The sequence below is a fragment of the Tympanuchus pallidicinctus genome, unplaced genomic scaffold (assembly GCF_026119805.1).
Source record: "Tympanuchus pallidicinctus isolate F22 unplaced genomic scaffold, pur_lepc_1.0 scaffold1, whole genome shotgun sequence".
NCBI classification, from domain to species: domain Eukaryota; kingdom Metazoa; phylum Chordata; class Aves; order Galliformes; family Phasianidae; genus Tympanuchus; species Tympanuchus pallidicinctus.
This window is the reverse complement of record NW_026294618.1, coordinates 95,645,043-95,669,608: the sequence shown is the minus strand read 5'-3', so window position 1 is coordinate 95,669,608 and position 24,566 is coordinate 95,645,043. Positions and strand designations below refer to the sequence as shown.

The 24,566-nt window shown below is 35.6% G+C and overlaps 1 protein-coding gene across 10 annotated transcripts in view; it reads right to left on the bottom strand.

Moving 5' to 3' along the window:
- The window catches only part of PLCB4 (phospholipase C beta 4), a 196,596-nt gene that overhangs the window by 32,408 nt on the left and 139,622 nt on the right, over positions 1-24,566 (bottom strand). For 6 of the 10 annotated variants that reach the window (XR_008209932.1, XR_008209876.1, XM_052697378.1 and 3 more), the window contains 13 exons: positions 23,207-23,307; positions 22,346-22,357; positions 21,511-21,546; positions 19,409-19,550; positions 18,713-18,797; positions 18,373-18,497; positions 15,982-16,033; positions 13,574-13,676; positions 11,230-11,394; positions 8,201-8,405; positions 2,758-2,846; positions 2,327-2,477; positions 7-56 (listed from right to left, as the gene is read on the bottom strand). Coding sequence is in view for 8 of the 10 variants with exons in the window: in XM_052697378.1 (XP_052553338.1) it covers positions 7-56; positions 2,327-2,477; positions 2,758-2,846; positions 8,201-8,405; positions 11,230-11,394; positions 13,574-13,676; positions 15,982-16,033; positions 18,373-18,497; positions 18,713-18,797; positions 19,409-19,550; positions 21,511-21,546; positions 22,346-22,357; positions 23,207-23,307 (1,316 nt within the window). In the remaining 2 variants the exon portion in view is untranslated. The remainder of the gene's footprint in view (positions 1-6; positions 57-2,326; positions 2,478-2,757; positions 2,847-8,200; positions 8,406-11,229; positions 11,395-13,573; positions 13,677-15,981; positions 16,034-18,372; positions 18,498-18,712; positions 18,798-19,408; positions 19,551-21,510; positions 21,547-22,345; positions 22,358-23,206; positions 23,308-24,566) is intronic. The other 4 variants (XM_052697507.1, XM_052697204.1, XM_052697578.1 and 1 more) reach the window with 2 other exon arrangements.

The following is a 24,566-nucleotide window of genomic DNA, read 5'->3' as shown; positions in this document are numbered from 1 at the left end:
GCTTACCTTCATTTGCTTTAAATCTTCTATCTTCACTTGAGGAATTAGGTCTATACCTAGGAAGGTATTGATACAGTTTATCTAAAACTTCATGCATAGAACTGTATTTCATACTTAGAGTTTTAACATAGAAATCTACACGTTAGTTAACAATTAATCACTGTTTTGTACCATTAAAAAGTCAGGTTATTGAAAAATTAATTCATTAAGAAGTAGCAAAAATACTGCTAATTTCCTTTTCAAATATACCGCTCAATCATTTGCCTTGTGAAAAAAAGGAATTGATGAAGGTATTTTAATCTTACAGTTCTGCAACTGAAGTGTCAAAACACAGCAATATAAAAATTGGAAAAGTTTATTTTCTGAAAACACAACAAGCAATTTATGTACATTAAAGTCCAACTTTGCAAATTTCATATTTTTTTACATAGCTGGAGATTGCTCCAGCACCTCTGGTTTCAGGGGGAATCTTTCTCGGGTGAGGTTGTGCATGACAACATGAAGAGCTATATATACTTATTCTCCTTCATTTAAAACACAAAAATTACAGAATTGAAATTTTACTTGCATCCTGTATGTTTGTAGAAGTAAACTTTGCATTTAGATTAATATGGGGTCTGGGAAAAGAAACAATAGTACAGTTTAATACTAAAGAAGAACTAAAATGGATGAGAAACTCAAAAGAAAAAGAATTGGAAATTAAAATGTAATGCCACTATCAAATCTATCATGTAAAAATAAAAGTACTGTTCAGAGGAATGAAAATTTATTCTGATCACCTGAACTGCAATGCAAACAAAAACAATGTCATTTCATCTTTACACTTGCATAAACGCTTTGTGATATATTACATATATATTTATACGTGTAAACTACTTAGCATATCCTACATGTAAACGTGAACAAAAATGCCAACAGAATGACATAAGAGTTATAATTTGTAGGGTCTTTTTTTCATATTTTCACATAAAAAAAACCAACCCCAAACAACCTTAGACTGCTCCTAAGTACACCTCAATGTATTTTGTTAGCTGTTAACTCAGTACGTTTTGTTAACTGCTGTTAATAGTGTTCATGGATTCTTGAGATTCCTCCCTCCTTGTAAAGGACTTTTTGTCTTCTAAGGTGAATTCAACCGAGGAACAAACAGGACACCAACAGGTGTGCCTTTTTCTAAACAAATTTCCTTTCACTTTAAGGCTTTCACTTTAAAGCGTAAAGTTATTTACTTCATTCAACAAGTCTGATTTCATAGCAACCATGAATCAATTGCCACCTCCTGCAAATTTCATACTGAATTAATGCTCAATAGAACTAACTTGTGTGTATCTTGATGATGATACATGAAATATGAAAATATCTTGCTGCATAAAAAAAATCTGGGGTTTACAGCAGGGAAGAACTTGGAAAAAATTAAGGTGCCAGGGATGACCTGTTCTACTGCCAGAAGTGACTCATGATAGATGGCATCTTGTTTCTCAAAAGATTGACCCTTTCACACGTTTGTATTCAGTTGTCTGTTAATGTTTAAGAACAAGAACAGTGCTCTTTTCCATTCCCATTGATCCCCTTGGGCCAAGATGGATGAAAGAGAGTGAACCAGACTAAATCTTGTGGGCAATTAACAAAAACATTTATTGTGTTTCATTCAGCTGTACAAATTTATTTTCTCACTTAATCTTCATTACCTGTGATGATCTGTGAAAAACAAATAATCCCACTTGGCTCTACGGGGTGATTTTGTAAAGTGAACAATGAATAATGAGAAAAAAATACTTATTCACTTCTAAATGAGCACTTCTAATATGGATATTTTTGACAATAAACATGCCATTTCCATAATCAGAGTAAAACCATACACTGAAAATATCTCTAATTGTTGGGAAATCTCTACAGAATCCAATGAATTATAAATACTTTAATTACTTAAATCTGCAACTCTGCCAAGGGATTTGTAGAGAGAAAAACTAAAGTAGAACAACTCCTGCGGAGCATTGCCAAAAAACAGCCATTCAGTGTGGCTTCAGTAGATCTCTGGTAAATTTCTCCCAGAGTCATGTAGGTTCTATTGGTATCTGGCATGAAGCTACACAAAGGGGTCACTTAGAAAAATAAATCCGTATTGGATTTACAGAGCCTTTTTGGTAATATATACAATTTTCTTGCAAAATTGTATATATTGTATACACTGACTGCTTTCAGTGACTGAAGAAGTTATTTTCAAAAGGTAAACAGAACTGCAAAACTAAAAATGAGTAACAAGTACTTCTCTGTAGCTTTCTGAACTGCACCAGAACTGAAGGATTGGCTCAGGATTTTTGTTTACCTTTCTTAGCATCGGTCCCAGACCCAAAGCCTGCTGTGGTACTTGGTCGAAGCTCAGAGCTACTCTGAGGAGTCACGTTTGCTTTGGCGTTATTAGCTTTCCCTTTTCTATCATTTTTTGAAGTGTCATTTGGTACATCAGCTATATCACTCTGGAAGAAACATTCACATTGTAATAAATAAATTGATATTTTACCTGTAGTACAACATTTGGTGTACAGGAAATTTCTGAACTTGCTTACTTTAATACATACTTTGGAAAATTGAACTAAACTTTCAAATAAGACAATTCTCAGTAAAGTATTTGTAACATATTTTAAAAACCTACTAAAATATCACTCTTCTCACTTCTCCAAGTTTCTACTTCTAAGCAATGTGTTTTGCATCATAATATGAATACAAATGAGCTGTTAGTCATTAAGTTCCACTTACAGTTTCAATACCCATAGCTCTCATTTGGTCTGCTCTTTTTTCTGTAATAGACAAAAATTTCTTTGGATCTGACAAAGCATCCACAATATCTGTAAGAAAAAGAAAAAAAATCTCATCTTTTTTATCATTTTCAGAAGCATTTAGTTTTACCTTTCACAAGACCATCGCTACTACTGAATGAGCTTTGACTTGCAAAAATTGCTCAGGTTCATACAGTAAATTTGTCAGGACAAAAAGTGCTCATCAAAATAGCATCTGAGCATATTAGGAACATGAATCAGTTCTAAAAGTGTCAAGGGTGTGGCATTAATTCAGGCAGTTTATTCAGGAAATCACATTCTAAATCCATAATAGCATGGATACTCTGCGTTACTCCCTGTTGGTGACACTAGAATTTGAGAACAGAATGGAATCTGCTGAGTGACACAGCACTAACAACTTTGTCTCTTGGTTATTTCAAGTGGTGCCGACTGCCTATCCAGGCTACCAGGGGAGTTAGTATAAAAGAAAGGCTCCAATGAAACAGCAAGGATCTCCCTATTTCCTCCTATTCAGTAATCTTCTACCCTCAGCTTCCCAGAGGACAGTGAGGAACCAAGGTTGGTTTCTCCAGGATTTTAAGCAGAATGTGGGTTGTAGTGGGTGCTGGCACCGTTTCTTCCAACCTTGGTCTCTGGCATCCCATACTCCAGCTCATACTCCTTCTCTCATTCCCTATGGGCACACAGAATCCTCCTGAATACACAAGCAGAGATGAGCCCCTGGGTGCTGTACACCCAGTGTCACCCATAACTATACCATTACCATGAACTCCTCACATGTTGTCATGAAAATGTATGAATTCTATTTGTAGTTCTTAATCCAAACTGCATACGTGGCACTACTAGACAAGTTTATGTTGCAGAAGCTTACTCTGCCTAAGGGAGTAAATCAAACACCTTCCCTAAGAGCAGATCCTTTTCCTTTTCAGCAAAACACAAACAATAATACTCTAACCACTCTTTTACAATAAAATCCAACATTATCATGCACTGTCACTCATGCTGGGTGGATGCGTCCACAGAGTACAGTGCTTGATCATTTTGGCTGTCAGCATACCAATTACCTGAACTCAACCTCAGCTGTTTCCAATAAAATTAGAAACAACGGTACTGACATGAAATCAGAATTAGGATCAGGAATGAGGGTGAATATGTTATTCCTTCCTCCTCCACCTCCACCCCCTACTGCCCCACTGGAGCATAAAAGAAATCTGTAAAAGTAAAATTAAAAATTGCACTGAGTAAGCTTAACTGCATAAATTACATAATGTGTTTTCTAGATACAGCGATGGATGTGTAAGCACTGTTCTGAAGGAAGACAAAGACATGGAACATTTACCTTCATGCGGAATAATCTCTTTCCACGGCCAATCTCAAAACCAAAAATTTCACAAATGGCAATGGAAAACCTCCACAGCAAGAAACAATTTTATAAATTAAACTGATTCACTATTGACAATATTAACACATTGTCAGAGACCATAGCAACAATCTGTTGTAATGATGTCTCTGAAACTTAACTTCAGTATTACACAAAAGGACAAAAGGATCACTGGAGTCAGTTAATAAGCCTTGCTTGTTAGAGCAGTAACTTAGGAAAGGAAGTTAAAATGCTGCAGTCTGACTCATCATTCACTAAAAAATATTGTCATTTCATTAACTCAGGCTTTTTTTGTGAGAATCCAGGAGACCATGCACGGTGATTCATTTGTAAGGAATCCTTTTCTTTACCGAATGTGGCAAACCCCTATTTTTAGCTCCTTATAAGTACACTATTTTTGTATCCTTATATCCTAGATGGACTCACTAGACAAATGTTTCTGCAATAGCAGTTCTGACACTTACAATTTTCATCATTTGAGTTTTGTCTATGTTCCACGTCATACTTTTGGCCATTTTCCAAATTAGCTTACAATGACTGGGACAGAGAAACTGGCCCATTGACTATATTTGCAAAAAAATACCCAACCCATTAAAAGCTTTCAAAGGAAGCTTCCTGTCTTTCTTGATCAAACTGGGGGTGGACTATGCAATCTCCTTTCCTATCTAAGCTATTCTGTGGTCTTCTCTGAAAACACCGGATGTGTTTCTAATGGAAAATAGCACAGACTGGGCTTCAATTCCCCTTGAAGTTGTACTAAATAGATAGCATTGCCTTCATAGGTACTAAATATGCCGCCAACAATAACGGTCGTAACCTAGACATATCTTCTGAACCTGTACTTTACATAGACAAAATGCAGCTATAACTTATTTTCAGACATTTATTTTCAGATCTGATTGAATCATAGAATGGCTTGAGCTGGAAGGGGCCTTAAAGATCAGCAAGTTCCAACCCCCAGCTGTGGGCAAGGCTGCCACACACCAGATGAGGCTGCCCAGGGTCCCATCCAACCTGGCCTTGAATACCTCCAAGGATGGGGCTTCTCTGGATAGTCTGTGCCAGTGCCTCATCACCATAAATAATTTCTTCCTAACATCTAAATCTCTTTTAGTTTAAAACTGTTCCTTCTTGTTCTATCACTATCTGCCTGCACAAGAAGTCAGTATCCTTCCTACCTATGATATCCGTTCAAGTACTGGAAGGCCACAATACTGTCTCACTAGAGTCCTCTCCAGGCTAAACAAGCCCAGCTCCCTAAGCCTTTCTTCACAGGAGAGGTGCTCCAGTCCCCTTCCTAACTTAGTAACTATGCCTTTTTATCCTTGGCACGTACTTTTCTACGAACACTCAGGGCAACCTGTGAACACGATGCGTCAGTTGAAAATGGAACCTGATTACCATGAACTTCAAGGTAAAAATGACTAACATCTTTGGGAGAGTGAGACCTTTGTGAACTGTATTACTAACCACAGGAGTACATCACCAAAGGCTCAGCATTTCTACAAGTGGATGTGACTCATCACTGTTTTCCACATTGTCATTTGTCCTTTGCTTACGTTTGTCATTTTCCCTGGTGAAGCAATGTGGGGGTAGGGAATAGCATTTTGTAAAAGAATTTCAATTAAATACAGAAATAATAATCAAATAAAAGGAAGAGTGCACTACAGAAGATTCTAACAATTACCTTAAGTAACTATGCTTACTGATGTACAGATTTCTATTACAGATGATTCTCTTTGGAGAATGCTACTTCATTTGCATTAATTTGCACCAGCATTTTATTTTATTGGGAACAAAGTATATGATGCAGAAAAACCACAAAAAATCAGTAAATCCCACGAAAAATAAATAAATAAATAGTTAAGAATCTTTTAAGGCCTGTAATGAATTAATAACTCTAGTTATTATCCAGTACAAGTTTTTAAATCTTTAAATTAAAAGAAATTAAAAAAAAAAAAAAAAAGCATGCAGCTACAGAATCAACTTATACCTTCCCACAGGTTTGCTAAAACAATTATAAAGATCTTTATGACAGCTCATAAAACAAAGAGAGGTGTACTGCAGATGACAGGTACTTAAAAACATGTCAGGAGAATATTAACGATTCCACCTGAGTGTCAAAAGTTATTTCCCAGTTGTTCATCGGCTTGTTCTATATCAATGAGAAAAATACACAATACACATCAAAACTATCTGGGGATGGGAGAAGAGAATAACTGAACTTCTTTTTATTCATATTAATGTGGAGCCTGTTTTCCTCAACAAGACAGTTTTCTCATTCTAGCAGTATTTTACTTAAGCATAAAGTTACTTAGGGGTATTAATGTTTTCCTATTCTCTCCTTTACCAGATAAACCATCAAAAGCAACGGTGACCAAATAGTATATCAGCCAATACTGAACAGTATACAATTGGCAAATCCTTAATTGGTGTTCAAATTCTCCTTGAAACACAAGTTTTTCACTTTTGAATTTGTATAATGCATTAAAAAAAAAAAAAAAGAATGCAATTTTTCTCCCTATACAACCAGTATGCTCCAACACTTAGACAAATGAAACTCCACTAAGTTTAAATCCTACTCACAGAAGAAGTGTGGTAGCATGGAGAAAAATGCCATTTCCAAATCAGAAGCATGTCCCTAGTTTAGAAAATATTTCTAACAGAGACACTAACTGTCAAAAACTGAAGTTCTGAAAAGAATTAAAACATATGCTTAAATGAATCCCTTAGATTCACAGTTCAGTTACAGCCTTGAGAATCTCAAGCTTAACAAGAAGCTTACATTCGTCTTCAGACTAAATCCCTGAAGTTAATTACTGTTGTTCAAACATGCTACATAAAGGCATGGTAGTGCTCCAAGTCCTGTAGCAGAGCTCCAGCTGACTTATCACAGAAGGATTTCATGTATGACCTACACAAATAGTTCTGTAAATGACTAATTTTTTCCATGAAGTTATTGATACTTTTAAAAGTCTAAATAAATACCACTAAACAGTCTTGAAGATACATTATCTAATGTGTTAAGCAAATACTATCTTCCTCTAGTTTGTACTGTGGAAATGCCACTCAGAGTAGCTGCAGGAATTCTTAAGGTAGACATCAGGTTTGAAATTGCAAAGAGCAAAATTCCAGTTTTATCAGCATCTCACTAATCACATATAAGGTAAGCTTCAACTTGTCACTGAATCAGAGCATTAACATTTAACATAATTTTCATAATTTTTATTTTGCAGCTTTAAATGATTTATGCATTGTCTGATATACACATGAATTTCATCTGCTGTGAAGAAGGCATTTCCCAGAAGTTCATTCTCAGTGTGAACTTACACATTACACAGACTAAATTGGTGTAGTGACTATTCTCAGCTGTTTGCTCATATCCAGATGTGGCAATGACCCTGCCAAACTGATCATGGGAATGGCTCAGATTAAAAACAACTTCCCTAAAAATAATTACAAGACAGTAAAATATGTAAAATTGAGAGAGATAAATGCAGAAAAGTTTTGGATGCTAAATTCTTTCATCACCAGTGTTTTGTTTTGTTTTGTTTTTGTTTTTTGTTTTTTTTTTTTTTTAATATATACCAATATTCTCATGGGTAAAAAATTGAAAAAATGTGCATCTAGATTCTGCTGCAATTGTTTATACATACTGGACAAACAATATAGCTAAAATACATGTTACCCTTGTAAACATATGTCAGAAAAAAAATATATAAATTAACATCTTTCTGAACAAAAAGAAAACCAGAGATAACCCTAGTATTAGCATATTCTCCATATCATTTTGGAGTTTAACAGGATACATTTAACAACCATTTACCTGAGGTACTTGGTTGGAAATTTTGTTTCTTAACTGAACAAATGGGGTTGCCACAGTGTTAAAGATACTAAATCTTTGCAGTCCTCCAACATTGTGTCTCTACTCCCAGCTGATGTACTGGAAGTGAATTCTACAATACAGTAAATTCCACAGCACTCAAAATGTACTGCATGCTGAAGTACAGGCTTATCTCACCTCCAAAACCATCAGGCACATATGTTTTAAGCACAATGTTGCAGAAAACCGTCGGAAGAGAGAGTGGTTTGTTGCCCTCATTTCGAAGTGAAATGTGTCTGTAACCTGCTTGTAGACCATCTAGAGGCAGGATCCTCTGACCGATCAACTTGTTATTGTCATCATACACTGCTATTCTCAGGACAGCAAGATCAGGGAGAATAACCTGGAAAGCCATAAAATGAAGACATTTAATGACTAGTACATTATCACTCTCCTCACCCCTCATGTCGAAGCAATTTGCTCATTCACTTTGTATGCCAGAAACAGACTATCATCACTGAAAGATAATACCAGTCCCTGCAAACAGTATACTTTCAAATTACCCTTTCCTAGAAAATATTTTTTTTTCACACTGAATAGTGAGTAATTCCAAAATGTACAATAACACATCTTACAGTTATCTTACCTAAATATTTTGCATACTTATTTTACATTACTGGAGGCCAGTGACATGAATAAGCAAGCAGGTAAATACTACAGGGGAAATGGCAGATAGCGTGGCAATTGAAGAGTAGGTAACACTGACTAAGAAGGAATTATGAGAGAAAGATGGGATTTGGGATATACCCAAAAGGGCAATGAAGAATGGAATTAATGCAAGCATAAATTGATACGAATGCATGTTGAACTTTGTGTTGTGTAGAGGGGAGAAGCAGACAGAAGAAGGTTGAAAGACCTGCTGAAATGGTGTGTTGCCAGCAGAAGTGAGTACTCACAATATGAAATATGCACAGTGTGCAGAGATGCTGTCAGGTATCTGCATCTGTCAGCCCCTACCCTGTCTGATCAAAAGAAGTGCAAAACACCCCTGCCATCCCTACAGCACAGACACTGCCTCTGTGTGCAGAGCAGTGAGGAGAAGACAGATTAACCAAGACATGCAGTCTCTGTGCCAGTCTCCCTTGATTTCATGGTAGGAAAGGTCTTCCCAGTTCTTCTCTACCTGATTCTACTCATTGATGCTTATCAGCCAAAAGACCTGGGTAAACTATATCTACTATCTTAGACCTTCCTCTTGTCACTTTCATTTTAGATCATAGAGGGCACACAATAAAGTATGCTTTTGGTCTCTGAATTCAGCTGAGCTACTCATAGAAGTCTTGCTTTACTTTCTCAGGACAAGTAATAACTAGACATTCCCAGCATGTTACCACCAGCACACCTGACCCACACCTCCCCCTTAGAGTTGACACACCGTACTTGGCTCAGAATGATTGAAGCTTTATTTTAATTAAAATAAAAACAACAAAACATGACAGAAGTGCAATCAAATGTGTAACCTAAAAGCAGCTATGTATGATTAAACATCAGCTTAAGGAGAACATTGTTACCCAAATAAAGCAGGTAAGTTCTCCCCTCAACAGGCCACAGATTAGTACATCTTTTAATACTTTATTGGCTCAGATAGAGACTGACTAGGGAGTACAAGTGGGGACTAAGAAGGTTATATTTCTCTTTGTGCTAGTCTGTTGAAGGGTATCCTGGAAGGCACACCCACCCTAATGGCATTTTAGCACTGTGCATCTCACAACTTCATTTCCTCCAACTAGAAGAGTTGTTCCTGTTGTGCTTATGTGACTCACCATGTCTGGTTATCAATGTATGTCCTTATTACGATGCTAAGCCTGATATGACAGTGACGTGACATGAAGAAAAATAATCTCTTGGCTAACTTACAGGATCACTTATTCAAGAGAATGTGCTATATATTACAGAGTAGAGCCTAAAGTCCAAGCAATATTAGATTAGCACCACCCACTATACTCTTGCCATGATATACATGTACCCCTCTTTTACAGTGAAACTGAGTGCACTCTGTACTTCATGAGCCTTTTGATTTAAGAAATTAGAAAGCAGCAGATGCTGGCCATATGGCCAAGAAGCCAAGGGGAGCATGACTGCCTGTCATGTACCTAAGTACTTTTTCTGAGCCTCCTCATACACACAGAAAAGCAGCAGGATTCATGTTCATTTCAGAATGTATTTGAGTCTACAATAATCTCTAGCATTAACTACATTTCTATTAAAAACTAGTTACACTGTTTAGAAAGCAGATGATGCATGTCTTATGCCCTAGTGTAAAGCAGTATCACCACATGGCAAAGTCTGTCACTTTGGAATAAAAGAACAACAGCTTTACATGACGACAGAACAGGTGTAAGCAAAACAGACATTCTCAACGACAGCACTGCTAACACATATTCCACATGAAATTTGGGCTGACATTATATATGTATGTTTGTGTCTGTGTGTGTCATATAGACTTAGAGATAAAAACTGAACACGGGCAATGACAACTGATGTCTCTTTTCAAATTCCCCATAACAAGAAAAAAGGGTTGTTTTTCTTTTGATATTAAATAAAAGAAAAAAAGGAAAAAAAATAAAAAATAAAAATAAAAAGGTACATAATGCACATGGAGGAGGGAGCTGGCAACACATTTGAGGAACACAGCACCCTTCCAACTTTTCCATGTAATAACATTGACCTTAGCTTTGGATGCAGCATCTCACCTGCCCTCTGGGCTGAAGGAACAGTGCAAGATAGCAACCACTGCCAGGGCAGGGAAGAAGAAATCTCCAAGGAATGATGGTGTCCACCAGCGGGGGCTCATTCTGAGCAGACTGCATACCTTGAACACAGGCATGGCCATGGATGAGGTTGTTACCTCCGAGTGGGAGGAGGAAGCAAAGGGGAGGGAAGAGCCAAACAGAAACAAAAAATCATGTGACAGCTACAGAGGTTATCCATTAGAAAAACAAAACAATGCAAAATTAAAAAAAAATAAAATAAAAATCTCTTGAAAGCTTATTTCAGCTTTAAATTGTTTACAGTAGTAAACAGGAACCCTACAAACCCTTTTTTATGGGAGCAGTACTTATTCATGTCAGCAGTCAGACTGAAGCAGGAGGGGCAGATCAAGTGAGCAAGGATGCTTATATGCAAAAGAGCTGCCTATCACAAACAGTGCTTTCCAAATATCCTACCTTTCGAAATACAAATGATTCTTCATTGTAAACAGGGTTCAGACCGTTGTTCATCACCATGCGCGTTCTGAATTCTTTACGTATTGTGTCCGTGGGTAAGCCATACATATCCACTTCTACATACGTACCAATCTTTTTATCTGATAAAAACTGACCAGATATTACCTGCAACGTAATAACAGAAGGGTAAGGAAAAGCACTACAGAGAATATCAACCAAGCAATGTACACAGCACATTGTAAATACTGGAAATACTCATCATTTTTAATCTACTGAAGGCAAATGCTGAAAAATGCTTAGTATAGAACAGATACATTTCTTTAATCATATGAAAATGGTATAATTACTGATAAAATTGCATTTACTTGGAAAGTCATTGTGTTAAGATCTTAAAATATATCCTGAGCTTTCATTTTAGTTGTACTAAACAAACTCAGAATAAACTGTAAATGTGACAAACAGAAATGAATGTGCTCACTGTTAAAAGTTGTAAGTCAGTAAGCTCAACTGGGTCCTGTTTCACACATGTGTTCACCGTATTTGTAAAATACGCTGAATGAAACAACCAGGTTGGCACTACTGTTCTGCAACTGCTCTCAAAATATGGTTTAAATTTTTCCATTTGGAATCCATTTTATGTCTTGACAACAGAGAAGTGAAAGGATGTTTATGCTCTGCTTTCACATTGGTGTATGTTTTAAACCAATCACATTTAAAAGAAAACAAACAAACAGTGCAGATGACTCTCTGTATTGCTATGTACATGAAGATTTGCTGTGATTTCATTTCAAGTCAAGATTAATCAAGCTACGGGAGGTGATTACTCCAGGGCACATTTTTATTCCATCAAGATAATCCATTACTTAAAAATACAGCTGATGTTTTTATTACTAAGCTCAAGGAAAGAAAAACACAATTTCACAGGTCTAAGTTCATTTGAGACATTCTTTTCTTTTCATAATCTAATATTCGAGGGAACAACTCTGGAAAGAACAGAACAAATGGGAACAAATCTGAAAAGTTTTGTGGCCGAGGGACATCATCACTGGCTTTCCTTTTTTTTTTTAATAACAGCATGCATCTTCAAGAGAAGTCCTGCTCTTTGTCAGGGTTTCTAACTATTACTGTAGTACTAATAAAATTCAGAATCAAGACTGTGCACTTGAAGACATATTCCTCTCACAAACCTGATCTATCAGTCTATCTGTCCCTCTCAGCGTGGTTAACTCCGTAAGTCCACAATATCTATTTACTTCTACTATCTTACTCCATGAACTCTGTATTTTCTCTGCAATAAGATTGTACATCCTCTACTGTAAGGACCATATCCTCTGGCATGCCAAATGCGCATAGCACTCTCCAGTAAAAAGTAACTCAGAATAAGAACAAAGCAGTAATCATTGTGAACAAAACTGCTTCTACTTTTTAGTTGGCAATTCTTGAATGAATTGTTGATATTATTATATAATTCTTAAAGGTTAAGGGAATAAGCACAGCATTTTATACTAGATGTAGTCATCCAAGAAGAGCAAGTAACAAGACAAGTTATCTAAGTACTGTGGTGATTCCTCGCACTATTTTCTCACCTCCAGATCCCACTTCCTCCTTGGGGAGATTCTACTGCCCATAAAACTTTTTTTTTCTATTTTTTTTCCTGTTTTTATTCTTCTGGAGGTACAAACGAACTTAATTATCTGAAGTGCAAAGTGAACACTTGCTCCAAGAGACTTTCAGATCTCCACGTTATACGCAGAAAGAGACAAGGGAAAGCCAAACTTTTGTTAAGCAGCACATAGTGTATGTGAATAAAGAGCGCCAAGTGCCAAGTCACAAAACGGGAATTAACAAAACATAATACCTAACCATATTTTAAAACTACAACAGAAGTTTCATGGATGTTGTTACTCACAGGCGATTCTAAAGTATGACCTCCATCACATGAACCATTTTTGTTTCCTTATTTTGAAAATATCTGTTCATATATGCCCATAGTTCTTGTTCTGTGGTGACAGTGAAGTCCATACAGTTTTACAGTATCCACAAAAATGAACTCCACTCACTTATTCATTTGTGAGGGCTGATGTAAATCAAAAATAGCGTAAGGGGGGGGGTTTAACATTTGGTGATAATGTGTAATAATAAATAAATTATATCATGTTCAAATCAGACCAAGTAAACACAGAAACAAAGAAAAAAATCTGAAAAAATCCAAACAATTCAAACATTTCTGCACCTATCTTATTTCTATTCACATTTAAGTGTGATTTGAGTGTGATATGATGAAAGAAGGTTGTTGTTGTTGGTTGTTTTTTTGTTTTTTGTTTTTTTTTTGCAGCTGTTTTACCTGTACAGAACATGTTGCAGCAATTACACCATCTACAGGAGTTTCAGAGAAAGGGTCAAATGTTCTATCCGGTCGCCGCATGAAATCTGGTTTAAGCAGATAGCTTATTTCATGAAAAACAAGAAAATTATTCTTTTGTGGAAACTGAACTTGAATTAACTACAGATAAAATGGATGTTCTAACTTTAAACAATGAACTCTCCTACAGCATTGTAAAATACAGATTGCCATTCTATCTGCAAGTGTGAGGAAATAGAAGTGGAAATATTATGGCTATCTAGTACACATATAAATGTTAATCTTAATTTTGAATCAAGAGATTACATCAACTGGATTTCACAAGCAAAATAAATGTAACACAATAAAAGACATTTCAAAATAATTTAGTAATGTTTTAAAAATACAGTGAGTTATACAACAAAAAATAGATACTCTCATTTACTTTAATTCTTTAACACTTTCAAAAAATACAGATAGCTTATTCAATTTTATTTTTAAATGATAAACATTTACACAGAGTCAAGACTCATGCAATAAATTTCAGCTTGAAACTAATTTTTTCATCTAAGTTCTAAAACCTCAGGGAAAACAGCTGATGTTAGTACTGACAGATTGTTAATTATAGTAGCATGAAAGGTACTACCATAATAACACTTACAATCCATCCCTGAGGACTATATACTGGATCAACACATCTATGAAGCTGATATGTCCACTGATGAATCAAAATCCAAGGATTCAGCCATGAGAATAAAACGGCAGCTGATCCACAGAATTGCTGTGCTACATATAACAGGGATTTTCTTCCACTGGTGGAAGAAAAATGTGTAGCTGGAGTCAATCCTGCTAATTCTGCAGCCCTGAGAGGGAGCAGATCATTTTTTAATCCGCACTCCAGTATCTCTAGGGAATTATCTGTATGTAACATATAAAGGCCTATCTACAAAAAATTCAGGAATAATTTAAATATGCTGTGAAAACTCAAAAAAAAAAAAAAAAAAAAAAGACTCTAAATGAATTTTCTCCCATTTTTTCATTACTTGGTTTATAATTACAAAAGCAATATTCCTCACTAATCTCACATTAAAAATATGTTAGATTTCATAATATTTTACTAAGTTCAAGTAGACTATTCTGAGCCTCAGCTCCAGGCCAGCTGAAATGAAAAATGCTCATGCTAGAGGAACTTTTTCATTTACTAGTATGAAAACTGTAAATCAGAGGAAAAAAAGGAGTATTGTTTGAAAGAAATGTCATTTTTTTTATTTTCAATGCCCTGAGCATTTTCTCTGTAATGAAATAGCACCAAATTTACAATGCATATTAAATTACCACCTCTCTATTACTATCACCAATATATTACTGTAGTACCAGACGACTGAGGTAAGAAACAAGAAATTTAGTTCATAATGATGCCTGCCAGAGAAACTGCCAGAAGTATGCATCACTCTACTAGGCTTATGCATCAAATAGGAAAGGAATCATACTTTTACACAAAAAAAGCTTTTCCTTTCTTCTGTTTTTCTGACTGAAATGACCAGAGATTGCACCTCTGTCAAATCGACAGTCTCTATCAGAAGAGTTTACTTTTGAAAAGGGCACAGATAACCAAAGTACTATATCATCCATTCTGTAGTTGAGGAATTTTGCCAAGTTCCATCTATCCAGATTTTCCTTCTGAATAAGACTTCCATGAACAAAAGAGTTCATTCTTCTACAGGATGAGTTTGCAGACTTCAGTCTGTTTCTAGACCGCATCTTCCTATAATTCCTCAAACCTCCTCCCTCCTCTTGCTATCAGTGATAAGCCTATCCTATCATGGAATAATCTCAACATCTGAGAAAAATCTATCAACACTGAAAAACATTTAAAAACAATATTTCACACAAAAATAATGAGCAAGAACTTAAGAGATGAAACACTTCACTATTTTCTGTGAAATCTGCTTTCTACGTAAAGTACATAGACTAAAAAAAAAAATAGCACACAGAAAAAACACCTTTCCTATGTATTAAAATTACCTGCCCAAGTAAATTTGGCTATTTTGTGAACTGTGCAATGTGAATCTCCATTCTGAGTTGAATATTCCAAAAAAAAAAAAAGAAAGAAAAAAAGAGATTGAGATCAGAAGCTGAAGATTGACTTAAGTAACTCTGAATGGTATTAATGATCATCTTCAAAATTGACACACAAAGCCTCTTATATCTCGTCTTTAAAAGCTGGGCATAATTAAAAAGCACATTTATTACAATGCCTCCTTGCAGAAGATCATTTTTCCTGTATTCTGTTAATTTCTACTCTTCACTTAGCATTCCTTTTTCTTTTGTAACACATAATTAAGAATGACAAAACTATATTAAAGCCACAGTAAAGCATTCTGATGCACAGTTTAAATCACATCACTCACCCACATGATCCATTATATTCAAATTTTCCTTGATTCAATTGCATTGCTAAATCTGTCAAGAGAGAAAAAAAGTTACTCTTTCCTCCCAAATAACACAGGTCAAGAACAATCCTTTTTAGAGAAGAAAATAAGACTGTTTGTCCAGAATAATAAATTTAAATGAAAATTAAACTGAATGTATGTATAATAAACACAGATCTAAAAAAATAAAGAAGCAATATAAAAATTTTAGATTTCTTCACAGTAGTAACAGTTTTATCAACAAAACTGAAAACTAAGCTGTCCTTAGAAAACAGCCTCTCCTGAATTCAGTTGACAGCAAAGCTTAAGTCTGGGATTAAGATCCTGGGATGGGATTTCAGTCATCTAACTTCTGATATTTACAGAACAAACTTCTCCAGTTTTGCTAGTGGAATCACTTTAAATAACAGAGTGATAAAAGCACTTTTAACAGCAGAATTAATTCTAAGGCAGACATCCAAAAAAAACCCCAAACCATCTTGGAATTGGGTACTCTGTAGCAACCACAGACAGCTACCTCAAATGAAGATGTCTGTATCTTGAAGTCTTAAAAAAAGTGAAATGAATACCGGTTTCCTAAGGATTTAATTGAATAAAATACCACCAAAAGAAACCACAGAGATCACAGCACAGCGGAGATCATTGCTTAGTTTCAACTTTTAAAGTGTCTGAATTTTATTCAATGCTTTTTTACAGCACTTGTCTAAAAAGACAGTAGAGTAAACACAAAAAAACCTCTTCCATTCATCCCTCTCCCAAACACTATTAAAAAATATATTCTTTTCTTACAGGTTTCAAATTACACTGGAATATACTATCCTCGTTTATGGATAACATAGTTCTTCACTTTCTCACAAATGCTAACTTTGAAAGGGAACAGAATTTCTCCTACATATCTCTTCTGTTGCGTAAAATACGAAATTCTCATATGCTCATGTTAGACATTATTTGCTTTATTGTGCAGCCTTAGTTTCTAATTCACAGAATCACAGAATCACAGAATTGTAGGGGTTGGAAGGGACCTCCAGAGATCATCGAGTCCAACCCCCAAATTCTTCAACTGCTCTTCAGCCAGCACAGTTGTATCACATAAGATTAACAGAGGAAAGTTGTTTGTTTCCAACTAGACATTTAACACTCTTATTTTGCAATATGAAGGGGCTGACAACAATGTGCTATGGGCAGAGGCATACTGGGAGAAGACTGAAGCTTATATATCTGCTCCAGCCTCCAAATCATGTCCAGAGGAGTGGTTTACAGTGTTTTCCAGTAGAGCTTTCTCTTTTTCTCAGCTATAAATCATTCATGGCAGGCATGCAAAGTTTTGCAGGACAGAGCTTGGGATCATTAGGAATGCCTGTACTACCAAAGTAACAATTCAGGGGAAAGAAATGTAAAAAATACAAAACAATAGTACTAATCGCAACTAGAGCAGAAAATGGCAAAACTGCTCTGTTCCATATATATCTGAAGACATTCCTAGATTATTTAAAAAAGAAAACTTAGCAAACAAAACAAAGTTATTCTCACACCTTCACTAAAGAGAAACAACAGATATCCTATTTATGCTGTGGAGAAGTCTTTACTTTCCTTGGCATGTTCTCTAAGATGGATCTCAGATCCCATTCTCTGACACTACATGGTCTAGAAATCCATTTGGCACACTGTATGGGAACTGCTGAATCACGGCCTGAACCTCTGATTGACCACCTGAGGCGAGCCATGAGTCAGCCACAGGAGCATAGGTGAAGGTAATTCACCTGTGCTGCTGGAAGGGGTGGAGCCTGGCTGCACCTCTCCTAGACCCATCTAAGTGCTGACAGCCACTGAGGAAGAATCTCTTCTGGAGATCACTCCCTGTGGAGAATATTGCAAGCCTAGAACATTGGTAAGTATTTTCCATTTATTATCTTCCTGTTGCAATAGTCTTACTTAGCCTAACTTTCCTGGATACTTCTTAATTATAACATCTGTATATTCATTTATTATACACACACAGTCACTGCTCTTTACTGTCTTAATTTTTACACTCCTTCATCATTATTTTGGAGACATGCATCAAACAGTGCAAAAACCAGCATCTTGTGAAAACATCAATTCCCTTGCAATTAATATTTTTTATTTAAAAAAATAAAATAATTTGAAAAGTTACAGTACTGTATTATTTTTCCATGAAAGATGGTTTTAATTTTCCTTCAATGCATGGCTTTTTGTTACTTATCTTAAGCTTCCATAATTTCTCTCCACCACGTTATTTAGCCATATGTCTATTTCCTCAAAAAATGCCAGAAGCAAATCCGCAGCATCTGTTTGAGAGTTACTGCTCAAGCCATTCTTTAGAATTGAGGTTCACTGGTCGTCGCTGCCTACCTGGGGTCTGATAGTTCAGTGAGACCATCTGGCAGCCAGCGTTCCAGAAAATTTGAGGCATGTAATTACTGGAATCCACTCGGCCTCCCTTTGGGTATATCCGACTCATTTGTCGTTTATTGTAACTGTAACACTTATCAAGGAAAATGAAATAACAACATAGAAATGCATGCCCACATCCTACTGTCCTCAGTATTTCTTACATAATTTTACTGTTCCTCATCCTGTGAGCTAATTTCTTGTTCCATTGTGAACATGGAATACTGTCAATCTAGGAAAACTCATTTGTTGCTTATTTGTAGCATTAGTAGAGAAATAGTGGGAAAGGCTGAAAGGATACTTCACAAACTCAATGGCATGAGTCTTCAAATACCCTAGTCCAACTGATTCATTGAAAGATGACATGTTATGATGAATATTACGTTCTAGAAAGAAAAGAAATTTTAAAACACTTTAGTAATAATGCATCAACATTCAAAACCATGCACTATACCTAAATAGTGTGATGTAGGCAGTTCTGCTCCATTTCCTCATTATTTGTCAGTCATAGAATCAAATTACACCAAAGAGAAATTAAGTAATAGTTTTGATTTGTCATTTTCTTTCAGTTTCTAGGAAATCAACAAAACTTTAATGTTTTGTTTAGGAGAAAGTTGTTATTCAGAACCTGTGTGATATTAGATAAAACACAATAACATGCTAAATGGTCTACTGTGCAACATGAAAGTATCCTCTAATTACTGACCACTGTGATAATTATGCTCACCCTACTTTACAGAAAGATGAACTAAAAAAAAAAACAGCTTAGTTGGAGGAGTCTCTAAAATACAATCAACCTCAACAGCTTCATATTCTCCCAGTAAGTTAGTGACTCCAAGTGGATGACCAATGGAATAGCATGTTAACTTCATATTCAGAGAATAAAATGAAAAACACATAGATGACAGTCAACAAAGTATAAAAACCTTATACCACTTCTAAATTCAGGAATTGTAGATACCCAAATACTTTTATTTCAATCAAATTTTCATGTTACCTTCTGCTACGTCGAAACCTTGAAATTTTACAGGCTGGGCATAGTTGACCATTGTTGATAAATACGGATGTATATTGGTTGTGGCACCTACATATTTATAAGATGCCATCCATGCTTGTTCATCTTCAACAGTTACTAAACCCTGGAAACATATTAATAACAATCACTATTTCATGCAAATTCTGTTTTGATTTTCAAATGTGATATAAAATTATACATAATCTGCAGAAAGTTTTTTTTTTTAAATGCACATTTAAATAGTAAAAAAGTAAATTTCATGACAGAAGTAAAGAATTATTTGCACCAATCACTCTCCTTGTTATAGGACTGATGATAGAAAGATCCTAAGAGGAGTAAATACTACGTGATGTTAGTAGGATAATTTTGAGGATATTACAATGGACTGAAAAATGCTGGGCGAAAATGATCTTTGTAAAATAAATCCCTGAGAATCACAATTTCAAGTAGATTTTCTGATAGCAGCTATGGTTGTGGTGTACACTCTATGCTGAGTAGAACCTTCTAACCATCAAAACACAAATTGATAAAATTGGTTATCTTTATTAATAAAAGCAGATTAGAATATAGGTATTACAGCCTTCATGGGACAAATGCTAGGAGACCAACAAGAGACAGTATCAAGCTTGTATCACTGTCCACTTATAATGACAAATATGAAAACCCACCACATAAAGACACTCCATGTTTTAACAGAACTACAAAAGTTTTCTGCAAGTATCTCATGTGATAGAAAACCACAAGGTGAAGCACTTCTCATGTGTATTTGCCTATCAACTTCTGCACATCTATCTGTCTACTTGTTGATCCACATTCAACCTTTTCCTTTCCCTAAATCAGTTTGAAATCTTCTTTTCACTGAGAAGAAGGAAAAAAAACCCACAAATCTCTGTCAATCTAAGCAACTTATGAAAGGCTTTCATTCACAGCATTTTTCCCAAAAACTTATTTGCTTGCTCTCCTACCAGTGAATCAATTACCAAGAAATGTAGCATTTTGCAGGCTGAACTTAAATAAGAAAGTAATAAGTATTTTATCTTCAGAATAAAGATCTATGCAATCTGTGTTTGCCAGGAAATCCTCCTTCATTACTGTATCATCAAATGGTGACTAACAGGAAGCAATAGAAAGTGCTTTCTTGAAACAATAAGTATATGCAACAGTATTAAAGTGTGAACAAAGAGACAGTTCCTAGTGCCTACATTATTGCAACTCATGTAGCCAGGAAATAGGAGACTAAAAGAAAAGTGAATAATGTTCTAAGACAATCTACTAGTCATTAATTGTATCTTAGTATCTATAAACTCATAATTTTTTAGAGTAAATGAACTACACTCTTTTTTTTTTTTTTTCCCTCGTTGAAGATTCTGAACTTAAAAACTATGAATTAGGGAGGGGTAGAGTGGGATCTTTCTTAAAGCCTGCAGAGACAAAAGAAAGCATACAATCTTTTTAGGGAATTAAGAAAAAAAAAAAAAAAAAAAAGGGAAGAATCAATCTCTCTGGGTTAGTTTTACCTCCCCATCCATCAAGAAAAGAATCAGAAGCTGCTTAGAAAATAAAACAGAGTGAAATAAAGTGTGGTTAGGAACAGGAGCAATGTTAGTGAGAGAAGAGGACAGAGAAGAGTGGAAGGAGGTGGGAGAGTCTTACAGAAGGGATTCTTGAGAGAAGATAAATGCAGAAGCCCCAAAGGAAAGCAAAGGGAGAAAAAGCAAGTGGAAAACGAAGTGTAGTCAGGGTAAGGAAAGAGGTTAAAAAATAAAGAAAGGAAAAAAAAAGCAGGGATGATGAATCTCAACATCGTTCAAAAAACTGCTGTTTCCCAGCGCGTGACATTTCAGACCAAGATCGGACACTTCTAGGCAGGCACAAGTCAAACACTCCTGTCTGTCCCCACCTTTTCTGATCGCCCTAATACAGCAAAAGAGGAGGAAAGGAAGCAGAGTCACTTTCAGAAATGTTCTGTAGAAGTAGTTAAACTGTGTATAAAATTGCTAAACCAGTAAGAATGTAAGGTAAGTAATAAGGTGTTTTTTATATGTTAAGAAATAAAACAAACTACGTAACATCCTATGTGTCACCTTTTTATTGTTTTCTTGCTCAGAATCTTCAACAGCCTAAGGGGAAAAAAATATATATGCATTACCCAAAGAAAATGCAATAGGAAATACAATAAGGTTAAAAAAAAAACCAACTCCAAAAGTTAATTTGCTTAGCAAAAAGTAAACCCTGAGTCACACAGCAAAGTGGAAAATCTGTCCCATATACTTGCAAAAACTCAAAGTGTATTTCAAATCTGGGTAAACAATCCATACAATTCAGCAACTAGCTAGCAGTGGAAATAAAAGAGAGGATGCCATACAGTTAAGCCCAACTAGTCCTTATAATTAGATCTTGGGGCAGGAAGTTTCAAAGATGAAAAGAATGAGACACTCAGTGGACACAAACAAATCATTTGTATATGCAGGCTGGTCAGAGTCTGAAAACTTAAGACTGCCATAAACTGTGCTTTCAATGTCCACAGATGGAAAAGGCCTATCTCAAGATGTTACTTGCAATGGACAAGTGAGCCTCTCTGTTTGTCTGTCTTCAATCGTGAATTATCACTACTGAGAATCTTAGACAGACAAATGTAGACTTGGCACTGAGTGTACATTCCTATAGAGTAAGGAAAGCATTAAGCGAAGAAGAGAAGTTACCAAAGGGTAAATAGTAAGAATGAGTGAATAATTTGGAATTTGAAAAATTGCTCAGGTACTACAGCAAATAAGTTAAAGCACTGTTCAGTGGGAGGAGCCATAAAAATCCTGAAGAAGCAAAGATGCACACTTGAAGAAAAATCCGGAAGGCAGATCTAATGTGCTGAAGAAGGATGCACTGCTAAGGGCAATCAGTACTATGAAAGATTTTCCATACCTCTACTTCTATCTGGAGTAAGATCCAAAGGTAAGACAGGCAGGAAAAAAAAAAAAAAAAAAAAAAAAAAGGCTTAAATACTTAAATACTTGTGTAGCAGAAGAATATGATCTAATAAGGTACATTAATATTTAATTTTTGCTTTGTTTTTTTTTTTTTTCCTGTAATAAGAAGCAATAACACCTTCAGTGCCAGAGCAGTTTTGAATTCCAGTGTTCAATATCTCATTACTGCCAAGTAAAATTCTGTTACTAAACACTAAACTGCACTAAACCAGGTATCATTAGAATAAAAAATACTTTTACCCTGTAAGCCATCTGGCTTGCTGTTATAGCCACACAACCATACCATCCCCTTGGACAGTAGCCTTCCTATTTTGCCTTTATTTCTGCAGATGGAAGGAGAAGCTATCCTAAGAGTTAACAATGAAGACTAAGCCAGGGAATCCCTGAAAATGGAGAACAATTTGTAGTCTTGCAAGAAAGTATTACCAAGTAAGGAAGCTGATATTCACTTCATAGTAGGTTTCTGACACCAAGATACAAAGTAAAATATCAGAAGCAGAAGGAAGAAACTGCTTGTTGCCCTCAATTAGTATTTTTGGTCAAATTCTTCACTTCTTGTACCTATTTCTCCTACATATTGATTCTTCAGTTTCCTTAATGAGTATTCTATCTAAACATGCAGTTTTGATTTTGATTTACAAAATTTTTTCTTCTCATGAACCTAAGCATTAGGAATCTGGTGCAGATCTTGTGTTGGACTTCTCTGACAATATGAATTGTGATGTTTCCACAAAACAGAATGTGTTTTACATCCATGGAAAGCTTCCAAAGAAATATAACTAAGAAGTAATCCTACCTTTTTGACGCTGATGGCAACAGCTTCTTTTTGACTGTAATCATCTACAGTAAGGTCACTCCCAAATTTATATTCTGGATGAGCTTCTTCTTCCTGGTCAGCTGTACAAAAAAGAAAGAAGAATCAGTGTAAGAAACACAGCAAATGCTGCTTTTGTGTGAAACGTGAAACAAACAACAGTTGAATATACAAGTTTGGTTATGGCAAATTTCCATACAAAAAATCCAAGGTATTTGATTTCTCAAAATGTAGTAGTAATAAATTACAGCTGACCTGAGATTCTTATGTCTTTGACACAATTAGTAAGGGAGATTTTATTTAGTGTATTTTTTAAGGACTCAACTGATCAATAGATCAAACAGTATTTAAAAAACAACAACAACAAAAACAAAATGATCACCAACAATGTAGGGTTTGGGAAATAATAAGAAATGAAGGCAGGATTCTTGAGATAAGTATATAAAAGGTTATTTACATCCAGACTCCTCATGTACATAGACAGTCTCTCCTTATGTGCTCCCGTTATTGGGGATCCTTCCCATTTGCTTTTAGGGTAATCTTCTGTAAGAATCTGGTGTTCTCAAAGCAGCTAAAAAGGTCTCTTAAAAACCCATAATCAGTAACCACACCATGTAGCTGGACTTAAATAATAATTCTATAAGTACTTATTCAAACACCTTGCTAGTCTAGAACACAATACTATTAGAAACGAGTATTTCAGTGGAAATCAGCCTGCCAAGCAACAAAATCTCTTCCATACTGCTACATCATCTGAAAACATTAAGAGACCTTTTAAAAAAACCATCATACTTCCATCTTTTTAGAACTTCAGCAACAGATGCCATATTTGGATCACAAAGAATATCTACCACTGTGACCTCGATTGACAGCAACAGCAGTGGCTTTCTGATAGGAAAGTATCATGAGCTAGGCTAAAGCTGAGACATTCAGTGTCTGATGGTCACAGGCCAGAACACTGGTACAGACACATACAGGCAGTGCCTGAGCTACCTCTTTTGAACATGGACATAGGTGAGGTGAGTCATATCCTAGAAATGTCTTTTTTTCTCTGTTGACCATAAACATATTCCACATCATAGGCTCAAATCTTGATGCTAACACTCAAGGTATCTGAATTTTGGCAAGAAAAATTCTATTCTTGATTTCATTCTTATCAGTTAAAATGCAATAATCTTAAGACATTGACACAATCATTAAAATAGACACAGCATCCGTTTTTAAAGCAAAGGCCGCAGATTCCCAACTCCCCTCCTCATCCCCAGCACACATATACACAGTGAAAACTGACTTGGTTGCTGCTACAGTATGACTTCTGAACAATAAGTGGAACTTAAAAATC